We start from the raw sequence: 13080 nt of genomic DNA, 5'->3' as shown, positions 1-13080 counted from the left end.
GAATATGCGCCTCCTATGGTCTCTGCAGCACTGTCGACCATAACCAAGTGATGGAGACAACCTAAAAGCCTAACGGCAGATGAGGGGATAAAGAACACAAGCTGTATACACAGTGGAATACTACTCAGCTGAAAAAAAAGATGAAATATTGAATTTGCAACAACATGGATAGATATGGAGGGGATGATGCTAAGTGAAATAAATTTGAAGGAGAAAGTTAAATACTGGATGATTTCATTCATATGTGGAATATAAAGAAAGAAAGAAGGGATCGATGAAACTAAACCAAAACAAACTCTAGAACTATGAGTACAGATTTGAAGCTGTGGGGTGGGGGTAAGAGCAGGAAACTGGTAGGAAGAGGGCCCAATGGACTGTGGTGGAGGACTATGGGGGCCCTTAGGTGGGTGTGATGTGGTAACAAACATCTGAGGAGGGTGACCCGGTACCTCTGAACACATACAGTGTGTAAACCAATGTTACCTTAATTGAATAACGCGATAAGGGAACAAAGAAAATGTTATAAGCAAAAGAAAAAAACTAAACTGTCTTCTCCATCCATCACTGACTGGTGGGAGACTGCTTCCCTAAAGGGAGCTGGAGTATTTGGAGGTCACCTGTTTTCTCTGCACACAGTGTTCCTGGACATTAGAAGTGCCGCAAACTGAACTTCTCCCCAGAACTGACTCCTGTTCTCTGAGGATGTGCTGGCTTGTGTGCATGTCCCACACTAACCAGGAAAACTTGTTCCAGCAGTACTAATATGTATAAGCAAAAACACAGTTGTGTGCTATTTTCTTGTTCTTTTGTCCATATCTTCAATAAAAGCTTGGGCTGGGAGAGTAAAAGGCAGAGCTGCTCTCGATGACTCCCCCCGGCCTCCCCTGCTGCAAATTCATTTAGACTCTGAGTCTTCCTCAATAGCAGAGAACTTCATCAGCTGTCCTGTCCGCAGCAACCGACCTCAGGACTTTGCCTTCACCTCCTCACTGTCATGCAGTGTGAGGGGCTGGTTTCCCACAAGGTCAGAGGCAGGAGGGGCAGGGACCCCTGGGGTTGCTGAGTAGAGACACTGCAGAGAGAGCGGCTCTGAGGGGACCAGAGACAGAGGGTCAGAGTAACCCCCAGTGCTGAGTGAGGATCCGGTTCCCAAGGAGAGGGGAGTGTGTGTGTGTGTGTGTGTGTGTGTGTGTGTGTGTGTGTTTAACAGGAATGACAGGATACACAACATAAGAGGATGGAAAGACAATTAACATCAAGCCCCAGAATAAATGAATTCAAGTTGCACACAGAGTAAAGCATGTCAGAACAACACCTCAGTAAATACAGTTCCACGGAGAAGCAGTTTTTAAGCAGGACTAAAAAGGTATTGGACCTGAAGAAGAGGAGGAGGTTTAGAAATACCTCATGGTTGGTTTGTGGTGTAAGGAGCTGGGCAGGACCCCCCTCCAGGCCCCTGCTAGGATGTGGTGGCATCTTCACCCCTGACAGCTCCCTCCCTCAAACCCCAACATTCTTCTCCTTTAGAGTCACCATAGAAAACCCATAGGCCTCAGAGTCAGGGAGCTCCATGGGCTGCAGCTACTCTGTCTCTAGACCAGAGCTGGAGGGAGTCCCACAGGGGGAGGGAGGAGTTTGTGCCCTGCTGGCCTGGCCCAGGGGCAGGATTAGCCCAGGTCACCCAGTTACTGAGCTGAGCCTTTGTCTACAGTCCAGGAAGGGAGGGGGAGATGGGGCAGGGTCTACCTCAGCTCCTGGAGGAAGGTGCAATGTTAGGATGGGTGAACTTGTGTTTCTTTTTCAGTCTGGGGCTCCCCCATCTCCTCAGGGTCACCCTCCATGTGCAGCAGGGAGAGGATCTCAGATAAACCCAGGCTGGTTCCCCCACCTCCCTCCCCACTATAGTGTTCAGGATGAATCTCCTTGTAGTCATGGGCACACTGCGGAGAGCACAGAAAGGTGAGTGTTATTACTGTATTTGTTACCGGGATTGGAGGTAAGATTTTTCACTATGAAAGTTTTTTTTTATTTTTGTTGTTGCTGTAACAATGCTGTGCAATCAGGAAAAAAACCTGGGAGAGGGAGAAAGTGTTTAATTGACTTTTCATAATGCAAACAAAAAAAAAAAGGAAAAAAAAGTCAACAATGAAAATAAAACAAATAGTTGCATGACACTCTGTGAGTTGTCAGATACCATGATCCCAGCGTAACTAATGACTGTGGGAGTGAGACTCAGAAGGGTAGCCCAGGCCACACACTGGGTGTGTGGCAGCTACAGTGAGGCTCTGACCACCCAGGGGCCCCATGTTGTGGCAGCTGCAGTGAGGAAGGGTCTCCAAGCTGAGGAGGCTGAGGCCTCAGTGTGGTCAAATCCACTGGAAACATCCAGAGTGGGTCCTCTTAGTGACGGGCACCTAACTATCTGCCCATGCCGTCTTAATAATGATAAATCGAATTTAAAAAATTCCTACTGATGTTGCTCTGGTGGTAGAGGCAGGTGAGGTGGGAGAGAAAGTGGAGGTGATGACAGGCCCTGTGAGCCCTCCCTGCCTGGTGTGGGGAGCAGAGAAGGCAGGGGAGGATCCATGTTGAGAAAGACCTGGGGCGCCGTGGGGAGCAGAGACTGGAGAAGGTGAGAGAGTGTGGGGCAGGGAGGAGGCGCCTGTGGCCTGACCAGGGCAGGTGTGGTCACCTCCTCCCTGACTGTCTCCTCTTCTCTCCATTTATTCACCTTCCTCACCCACCTTGCGGGACAGTCATGACCTCGGAGTCACTCCTGGATGCTCCTAGAAGAAGTGACCTAGAGTGTCTGCCTGGAGACAGGGGCTTTCTGGGAGTATCTCTTGAATCCACAGCTTCTGCCAGGCTTGTCACAGCCTAGTCACTCTCAAAGACACCAAAGGGTCTGCGTGCTGTCCATGCTGCCAGGAGCCACGCAAGAGGGGACAGCAGCTCCAGTGGGTTCTTGCCAGTTTGTCACGTGGAGGCAGAATTGGCTAGTGGTCATTTTCCAGTAGCTACATTAAATGATGATCCCTGCAACCTGGTGCAATCAGTGGGGTGTGACGGGCTTTGCTGAGGCCTCTTCAGCAGCAAGGTTTGACACAAGCCACGGGGAGAGAGGCCCATGGTGTGCCAGGGCCCAAGCTCAGCGTGCAGCCTGTGGGCATCCCAGAGCTCTGGCAGCGTTGACCTGGGCTGTGCTGCAGCAGGTGGAGACTGGCCTGGTGGGCAGTGATAGAGGGGTGCCTGGGTGCTCAGGTGAGTGTCTGGCCCTGCTGAAGCCCACTCCCACTGTGATCTCTGATGCAGTGGGGAGAGGGGACCTTACTGTGTGCAGCCTGTGGGCCTGTCTGATGGGCTCTGAGTGACAGAGACCTGCACTCCAGGGTGAGACTACCTGACCTCAGGCATCTGGACACACTGGCAAGTGTTTCATTTTTGAATACAGTGCCAGAATTGTAAGTGGACCAATTATATTTGAGCTCTCTCAGGTGCCATTCAAGGTTTATGAGACCATTCAGGGTTCTAAATGGACCCATCTGATTGGAGCTCAGCTGGCACCAAGCAAAGAGCCGGGATTATAAAGGGGCCAATCAGGCTTGAAAGGGGGCACCCTGAAGAGGATACAAGCCAGAGCTGCAGCCAGCTTGAGCCATGTGGTAGACGGCTGTAGGTCAGATTTCTAAATATTCCTAGAAAGATCTTTGCAAAGACCTCCATAGACTTCAAGACCTTTCCAGAGACCTGATCATCACACCTGCCTCTGGCCCTGCCTCTAACATTACCTGCAGAGAGCATCGTCAGGCTGTCCCTGGTGTTTCTAATGGAGCTGTTTGCTGGTGGCTTATGCCCAGCCTCTCTAGACTGTTTGTGATGGTACAGTGTTATCTCTACGAGCTGTAACATTGGCATCTCTGGCACTATTGTCTGCTGACCAGTGCTGACCAGCACTGCTGATCTCTGTTTTTCTTCTTTTAGCTGATTCTCTACTTGTTGTTTCTGTGCCTTCAAATACTATCTACCAGGACTCTTTGTGGGTTTTATGCCTCATCTTTAGTGAACTGATTTCTTTTTCACATAACCTCATCCTCCCAATATAATAGCATCATAATTTTGACTAGCTCAGTACACAGTGCGTTATTTTTTCAAACATCTTATGATATAATTTTGACAAAAATGTCCCATCATTTGAACAAAACTGGGAGTATATTTCAGGAGCCAGAGAAGGAAAACACTTTCAGACCAGACCATTATCAGCTCTTGTTAACAATGAGAAACAGCAAAGTGTTGACTGAAATTTTAGCAGGAAGTTTCTAAGTCTGCTGCTTGCTGGAGCGGAAAGTTCTGGAGGTATGCTGCTTGCCCACAGTAATAGCTATGGCTACCTTGACCCCCTCGCCAAACAATAAACAAAGTCTATGATAAATGGGATGACAAGCTTCCACATATAAACTGTATAAAACCTTACCATTTCTGCAATTCGGGGCTCAGACTTTTGGTCGCTATCCCACTTAAACTGCCAGTGTGACAAATAAATCTGTGTCTTTCCACCTCTCTGAGTGCTGCCTGATTTCTCTGGGAAATTGCTGTAATATTTTGGTTCCTTGACTGGGAAACCAGCTTTGTCGGTTGTTTTGGCCACTGGTCTGGTGTTGGGGCTCTGCTGGCCAATTCTCCCTTGAGTGAACAAGGTGGCACACCACCAGCCCTTGTCGGGTCCTCCTTCCTGAGGTGAGCAGAGCTGGGACACCACCTTCATACCTTACCTGGACTCTCAGAGAGAGGTGGACAGACAGACCCCATCAGGACTTCTGGATAAGGTAAGGCCCCATGGCCCTGGTTCAAGCCCATGCCAACAGATGTAAGGAGAGCCTGATTACCTCTCACATGCCCTCACAAGGCCAGATAGAGTTTCCTAATGTGTGTGTGTGTGTGTGTGTGTGTGTGTGTGTGTGTGTAACGGCCCCAATACTTCAGTTAGGGGATCCGACTGGTCTTGTTCTGTGGTTCCGTGGCAACATCATAAGGCCTAACGGTGACCTTCTTCCAAGGCTCTGGCCCAGGGGTTATGTGGGCTGGCTACAAGCCAAGACACGTCTTAAAGTTCTAAGAGGGGGCCTCCCTGGTGGCGCAGCGGTTGAGCGCTGGGTTGCGAAGCTGCCCGCTGCCTCTGTGGCGCCGGTTTGATCCCCGGCTGCTCCCCGGCCACCGGAGGAGGGTCCCACATGGCGCGCAGACCTCTCCTGCCACCCGCTGCTCCCCTCAGCAGCGTACTTAGGTCCTTCTGCCTGCTCTGCTCCCCGCTCTGGCTCTGGTGAATTCTCTCACCCTCCCGCACTTCTGACTGTACCCAGTGCATGTATAAACAAAACAAACAAACAAATAAATAAATAAATAAAACATGCCTCTTTATTTAGAAAAAAAAAAAAGTTCTAAGAGGGAAGTGGCCAGAAAAAAACATGATTGTCCCCCTCCCCTTTTGTTGAGGCATCAAACACAATAGGTGGGGCTCAGAGTAAACATGACTTGGGGACCATCAGATTGTTCGTGAGTGTACCTGCTGAATTGCCTGGTTTCCATCTTGAAACAGCCTCATCCTATCAGTCACCCTCCCTAGAGAGATAAAATGACAGCTTTAGTCCAGGACTAGACTGAACTCAACCTGGAGTGGCTAAAGCTGCAGTTCCCTTGTGTCTGGGCTGAAAAATCCCCACCCAGTCTGGCCCTTAGCCATGCTCCATTCACATCAACCTTAAGCCTGGTGCAGTACCCATTTGGCTGCAACAGTACCCGATCTCTTGTGAAGCTAGGCCTGGCATCCAGGAACACTTCAAAAGAGTGCCAGTCACCCTGAAATACTCCACTTCCACCAGTCAAAAAGCCAGGAGAAGCTGGAAACTGTCCTGCACTACACACCTGGCCCCAAACCAGTATAGGCCTCCTACATCCCCTCCCCAGACTGGATGGTTTAACACTTTTTTTTTTTTAATTTTTTATAGAGGCATGTTTATTTATTTATTTGTTTGTTTTGTTTATACATGGACTGGGTACAGTCAGAAGCGGGGGAGGGTGAGAGAATTCACCAGAGCCAGAGCGGGGAGCAGAACAGGCAGAAGGACCGAAGTACAATGCTGAGGGGAGCAGCGGGCGGCAGGAGAAGTCTGCGCGCCATGTGGGACTCTCCTCTGGTGGTCGGGGAGCAGCCGGGGATCGAACCGGCCGCAGAGGCTGCGGGCAGCTTCGCAACCCAGCGCTCAACCGCTGCGCCACCGGGGAGGCCCTGGTTTAACACTTTCTTTTGTCTCTGAGTCCCACTCATGAGTCAGCCTCTTTTTGCCTCCAATGGGAGAGTTCCCCTCTCCCCCAGAGCAAAAGACTCAGTTAAACTTGACAAGGCTGCCTCAAGGTAGCCTCCTCTGTTCAGGAAACCCTTGCTGCGGAACTCCAGGCTCTCATTTGCACCTTTCAACTGGCAAAGGATCTATCAGTTAACATCTGTATACATTTGCCACCATCCTCATGTGTGGGCATTTTATTTATTTATTTATTGTTATTATTTTTTTTAATAGAGGCATGTGTTTTTTTATTTATTTATTTGTTTGTTTGCTTGTTTTTTGTTTATACAAGCACTGGGTACAGTCAGAAGCACGGGAGGGTGAGAGAATTCACCAGAGCCACAGCGGGGAGCAGAACAGGCAGAAGGACCGAAGTACACTGCTGAGGGGAGCAGCGGGCGGCAGGAGAGGTCTGGGGGCCATGTGGGACCCTCCCCCGGAGGCCAGGGAGCAGCCGGGGATCGAACCGGCGCCTCAGAGGCCGCGGGCAGCTTCGCAACCCAGCGCTCAACCACTGCGCCACCAGGGAGGTGGGGCATTTTAGACATGGGGGGGAAAGAGCTGAAATCCTCCAGTTGGCAGAGCAGTCTGGTGTCAGGCAAAAGTGGCAGTCATTCATTGCTGGGGATCTCAAAAAAGGAAATCCTTCAACTGCTAGAGAAAGTCTGGAGTCTGGTTAAAGTGGTGGTTATTCATTAGCTGGCTGGCAACCTGAAAGCCAGGTTGGCAGCAGACCAGGACCCTCCAAGGCCACCACCACAGACCAGGCCCCTATAGGGCCACCACAATCCTGGCACATGGGGAGAAATTCGGGCAGGTGTCAGTGCAAAAAATACTGTGTCCTCAGTCCAGGTCGTGGGGCAAGATGACCTTGGGTGATGACCTGGTGCCAGAGCCTCCTCCCACACCCCGCCACACACACACATGCCTCCAGGACTGCTGCAGCGGCCCCATTCTCTCATGCAATGCCAGACAGAGCTCCCCCTCCTGGCAGCCCTTCAGCTCAGCCAGCTTCTGCCAACAACCACCAAGGTCCTTGCACATGGCCCAGGATGCTTGGGTACCGAAGAGCTGCTACTGGCAATGCACCTGCTACATGAGACAGCCTTGTTACACCAGAACCTCCAGGCATGCTGCCTTTCCAGCTGCAGACACCACACCTCCTTGACAAGCACCTCTATCTCCTCATCCATCAGCTCTTCCAGGCCGCTCAGCTCAGCCCCCAAGGCGGCTCAGAAGTCTGAAACATCGCCTGTCTGCTGCTGTGGCCAGGAGTCCCCAGTTGAGCCCCAGCGCTGCTCTGGGTCCTGCTCCTAGGGCTGCTGGCTGCAGTCAAGCTAGCATAGGAAATGGGAGATGGCTTGGATCACAAATAAAGGAGAAAGCAAGACACTGGAGGATGATGGCTCCTGCCAGACAGACGTGCTTTTGTTCCTTCCAGGTGCCAGACATGTGTGCAACATAACACTGTTCAGCAGCCTAGGCCCCCACCAGGGATACCGCACATGTCTCCTTCTCCTTTAAAGACCTGTAGGTGGAATTCACAAAAATCAAGACTTGCAGAGGCTACAAATATTTACTTGTTCCGAGCTGCACCTTCTCTGGGTGTTACTCCATGGATTAACCACTCCCGAGTTAAGCCAGCCTGCCTCAAGACGCCAAAGAAGTGGATGGCCTGCCTGGACCCTACAAACCAACTCAGGCTGACCATGCAGAGAGACCCTGACCGGACACCTTAAGCCTTCCACAGCCCTGCTCCAACCACAACCCGGAAGCTGGTTGGTCAGCGCATGGTGGAAGCTTGAGGAACATCAGATGGATGATCAAAAACTGTTGGACTGACCCCACCCAGAGTTGGTTGTTTTTCCGGTTTCCATTTTGGTTTGACCCTTCTCATTGTATAAGCTTATTGCCCGCCCTGCCCTAAAATGTGGGGTCAGGCCTCCTGTGTTTTGGGTCTGGGCCAACACCCCAATGTCTCTGTGTCTTGCACATACGTTTCCAAGTTCCAGGTTCTTCTCTATGTGCTCCCAACAGAAACTGTTGGCATCTATAGATGTCTAATTCTGCCTGATGTGAGTCTTTGTGCCCTCACTTTGCTCATCCCTGACTTCAAACTTCTGTCAGGTGAGCAAGCCATCCAACTCTCACATACTGGCCCTGGCCATCATTCAAAATGCATCCCCCTGGCCATCCCACTGCTTGTGGCCCTTGGCGTTTCTTCAATGATAGACATGGGGGCAGCAGGCCTCGGGGTAGCACAAAACAAGTTCATAGTCTGCTCCCAACAACCTGGCTGCGACCTAAATAATGTGGCGCAGTCTTTAAATGACCTCCAGGATCAAATGGACTCTTCAGCGGCTATTGTTCTCCAGTACCAGGAGAGTTCCTACCCCCTCCTGGATCCACTGGTTTCCATTCTTTTGTTGCATGCCTTTGGACCTTGCCTTTTTAATTTGACCGCCCAGTTTATCCAGTCCCATTTAGAGGCTATTAAACTTCAAATGTTGGTTGGCCAGTATGAGTCCTTAAACTCTTTTCCTAATAACACCTCCTGTGTGTCCTTATATTGATACTCTCTAGCACTTTAGAGGGGTATCAAAAGGGGGGAAGTAAAGCAGGAAGTTGCTGACTCTGATGCTTGGAGTCTGCTTCTTGCTGGAGCCGAAAGTTCCTGCAGTGTCCTGCTCGCCCACAGTAGTAGCTATGGCTACCCCACCCCCTTCCCAAACAATAAAGTCTATGATAAATGCAGTGACAAGCTTCCACATACAAACCGTATAAAGCCTTACCATGACTGCAATTTGGGGAACAGACTTTTTGGGAACATCCCACTAGCCTGCCCATGTGACAAATACATCTCTCTCTCCGCCTCTCTGAGTGCTGTCTGATTTTATCTGGGAAATTGCTGCAACAAAATGAGGTCACAAATTTGGAGATAACATGTCCTTGTCAACCTTCCACAAACAGGGCCAGCACCTGAGCCAGGAGGAGAAGGGCTGCACAGAAGGGAGCAGGAGGGGAGGGAGCAGGGACATAGACAGAGACCACCCTGTCCAGTGTGAATGCCTGTGGGGTTGTTGTAGAGACTCCCCCTAGACACAGACCCAGATCTGAATCAGATTTAGAAAAAGCCTTCATTAGCCAGGCAGCAACTGTCCCTCTCATAGGGAGCAGCCCTGAGCAGAGGGGGATAATGGTTTTTATTTTTATTTTTTATAAATTTTTTTATTTTTTACATGATTTTTCATTTTTAAACAATATTTGCTTCCCCCCCTCAGGTGTAGCCCCCATAGAATTTTCTTCCCCAAGGCACCAGTGCACCATCACCTCAGTCCCCTGTGCTCCTCCCTCCCTCCCTCTGATCCCTCTCCCTCCTCCTCCCCTGCAGGATGGCTCTCATTTGTAATTGTCTGTTTTTGCTTTGTTGTATTTTGTAGTGTTAATATTTTTTTACACTGATGTCTTATTTGGTTCCCCTATATTCTGGTTTTCAAAGCTGAAAACTTCACAGGGTGTTTGCAGTTGCCAGCAAGCAGGAACACAGAAGCTAAAACAGGCTGTTACAAGCAGTGGAGAGTTTCACCACATCCCAGGTCCAAAGGGTACATATATCTTATTTTTTGATGGGAGCCCGGCTTCTATTGTTTTGGGCTGGAATTTTCCCACAGTCCTAAATTGTCCTGAGATGGCTCAAGCTTAGGCCTTGTGTGGTCTGCTACATTTCTCATTGCCCCCATTTCACATTCCCCACTGGTTTTATGTAACTGAGTCAAATCATGAACTCATTAGTATCAGTGGGCTGATAATGAGCATTAAGGAGCTTGACCACTTGCAGTCGAGTCCTCACATACTTAGTCAAGTAGTTGATTAGGCAAGGAGCAAGTAGCAGCCCTAGCAATAGAAGGACCAGGGGTCCTGTGATGGAGGTCAGGAGGGTGGTTAACCAGGGTGGCCACGCAAACATAGACTTGTACCAGTTTGTTTGACCTCTTTTGAGGTCCTCTCTTTCCTGTAGCAGTTTTCTGACTAACGATAAGCTATCCCTTATGACTCCGGAATGGTTTGTGCAGAAGCAGCAGGCTTCGCCCAGGGCCGTGCATAATTTGCCATGCTTGAGGAACAGGAGATCTAATCCCAGCAGATTTGGAGCACTACCTCGGCTAGGGAGTCGAGTGATATTTCTAGTCTACTAGCTGATTTTTCTAATTTCCCTAGATCTCGATCTATTTGGTGGCTTAGGACCTGGAAATTTTGGTCACCCTTAATAAGGGCTGCCGTTCAACAGCGGAAGATCCAGCGATATCCAGTCCTACTATAGGGGGACTAGGATGGGCACTGCCCGTGGGGAGCAGCCCGTCCAGGTTCACGAGATGCCAAGGTGTTCCCTTCTGGCCTCCCCATCACAGAAGTAGACTCGGGGAAAGAGGTGCGCGAGGATGCAAAATTCGTCCCAGTTAGTCCCATTGAAGTACTGGCTGGACACACAAGGGGTGATGCCTGACAAACAAGCGGACCATGTGTTGTCAGGGGCTTCAAAGTACTGGAGCTCTGATGCACTCTGACAAGTAGTTATGGAGTTAACATCGATGATATAGGTACAGGAAGAGTGATAAGGGGATCTAGCTACATTATAGGCTGACGTTTTGAGGCACACTCCCTGTCCCTGGACATCCCCCAGGGTCAGTTTAGGGTGACGTCCCTAAGGGCAGAGAGACTTTTGATTGACTTGGGTTAAACACATAATCCTGATATTTTGCGGTTGGGAGCCCATGGAGCAATGTGCTCCCACTCCCACATAGTACAGCGACTCAGGGTTTAAACAGAGCCAGCAGTCGTTAGTGAGGTTGGGAGTGGTATGGTTAACATAATCAAAACTGCATCAAGAGTTTCCAGCAGGGGGACCCCCGCGCCTGGGGGAAGCCCCGCCCTGGCCGCCCGATGCCCGCCCCAGTTCCTCCACCTCCCGGAGGCCGGGAGCTGCCTCCCTAGGCCGCGCCAGGGCCGCCCCGCACTGCGCATGAGCGGGAACCTGGCGAGCCCATGAGAGGAGCCAGAGGAGGAGGGGAGAGGCCTGGAGGACACCAACATGAACAAGTTGAAATCATCGCCGAAGTATAAAGTTCGTCAGTTTATGATCTTCACACAATCTAGTGAAAAAACAGCTGTAAGTTGTCTGTTCCAAAATGACTGGAAGTTAGATGTTGCAACAGACAATTTTTTCCAAAATCCTGAACTTTATATACGAGAGAGTGTAAAAGGATCACTGGACAGGAAGAAGCTAGAACAACTATACAATAGATACAAAGATCCTCAAGATGAAAATAAAATTGGAATAGATGGTATACAGCAATTCTATGATGACTTGGCACTCGATCCAGCCAGCATTAGTGTGTTAATTATTGCATGGAAGTTCAGAGCAGCAACACAGTGTGAGTTCTCTAAACAGGAGTTCATGGATGGCATGACAGAATTAGGATGTGACAGCATAGAAAAACTAAAGGCCCAGATACCCAAGATGGAACAAGAATTGAAAGAGCCAGGACGATTTAAGGATTTTTACCAGTTTACTTTTAATTTTGCAAAGAATCCAGGACAAAAAAGATTAGATCTAGAAATAGCCATTGCCTACTGGAATTTAGTGCTTAATGGAAGATTTAAATTCTTAGATTTATGGAATAAATTTTTGTTGGATCATCATAAACGATCAATACCAAAAGATACTTGGAATCTTCTTTTAGACTTCAGTACAATGATTGCAGATGACATGTCTAATTATGATGAAGAAGGAGCATGGCCTGTTCTTATTGATGACTTTGTGGAATTTGCACGCCCTCAAATTGCTGGGACAAAAAGTACAACAGTGTAGCACTAAAGGAACCTTCTAGTATGTACATAGTCTGTACAATAAATACAACGGAAAATTGCACAGTCAATTTCTGCTGGCTGGACTGAACTGAAGATCAATCCTCAAAATTCAGACTGAGGGTTGAGACAAAACTTTAAGGATACATCTTGGACCATATCATATTTCATCCTTCTAATGGTGGTTTGGGCTTGTCTTCTAGTCTGGGCTGCTCTAAACATTTATAATTCCAACATTGTGGATTTCATCTTATATCTTTGGATCATCCTAGTTTATTCTCCCATAAGTCTTAAAACTTTATGGTGATTATTTTGAGGTTTTTCATTCTTGCATAAAGCACAATGCTGTCTTCATCAGAAAATAGTTTGGCATAAGAATTAAACATGAACATCACATACAATTATAAAAACTTCTAAACTATATGCTTTGGGCTAGTTGCAAAGACTGTGCTGATAGCACTTCCAATGAGAGTGATATATTTAAGTGTACTGGATATGGAATGGTGTTTTGGTTTGGGGGGATTTTTTTTTTTCTGGCAAATCACATGTATTGTTGATGTGAGTAGAGTATCCAATGAAAAAAATGTCAAAATAACCAACATGAAAAATTTTTAGGATGACTTGGTGTGCCTACCTGAAAAAAAAAAAAAAAAGAGTATCCAGCAAAAAACGGGAACAGTTTTAATCGCTTGACTAATTGCAAAGCCTCCAAACTTTTTTCTCTGAGGTTGGCTGCTAGAGGCCTCTATCTTCAGAGGCCCACAATAGCCTTCTGGTTGATCAGTGTAATGGGGCCTGGAAACTGCTGACCCCAATGCTGAAGATTTAAGAACTTTGAATTCCGAAGACTGAATCCATCTGTGCCTCCTTCAGCAGT

At 48.6% G+C, this 13080-nt stretch overlaps 1 protein-coding gene across 1 annotated transcript; it reads left to right on the top strand.

The window, feature by feature from the left end:
• Positions 1-11393: 11393 nt before the first annotated feature.
• On the top strand, positions 11394-12839 carry LOC119253212 (DCN1-like protein 1). Its single transcript, XM_037520819.2, has one exon. The coding sequence runs from the start codon at positions 11428-11430 to the stop codon at positions 12205-12207; it is 780 nt and encodes a 259-aa protein (XP_037376716.1). The 5' UTR covers positions 11394-11427; the 3' UTR covers positions 12208-12839.
• Positions 12840-13080: the final 241 nt, after the last annotated feature.

Source organism: Talpa occidentalis, unplaced genomic scaffold (assembly GCF_014898055.3).
Source record: "Talpa occidentalis isolate TD23 unplaced genomic scaffold, MPIMG_talOcc4v2.1 talOcc4.2, whole genome shotgun sequence".
Classification (NCBI taxonomy): domain Eukaryota; kingdom Metazoa; phylum Chordata; class Mammalia; order Eulipotyphla; family Talpidae; genus Talpa; species Talpa occidentalis.
Note: the sequence above shows the minus strand (reverse complement) of the source record. Positions and strands in the feature narration are given on the sequence as shown.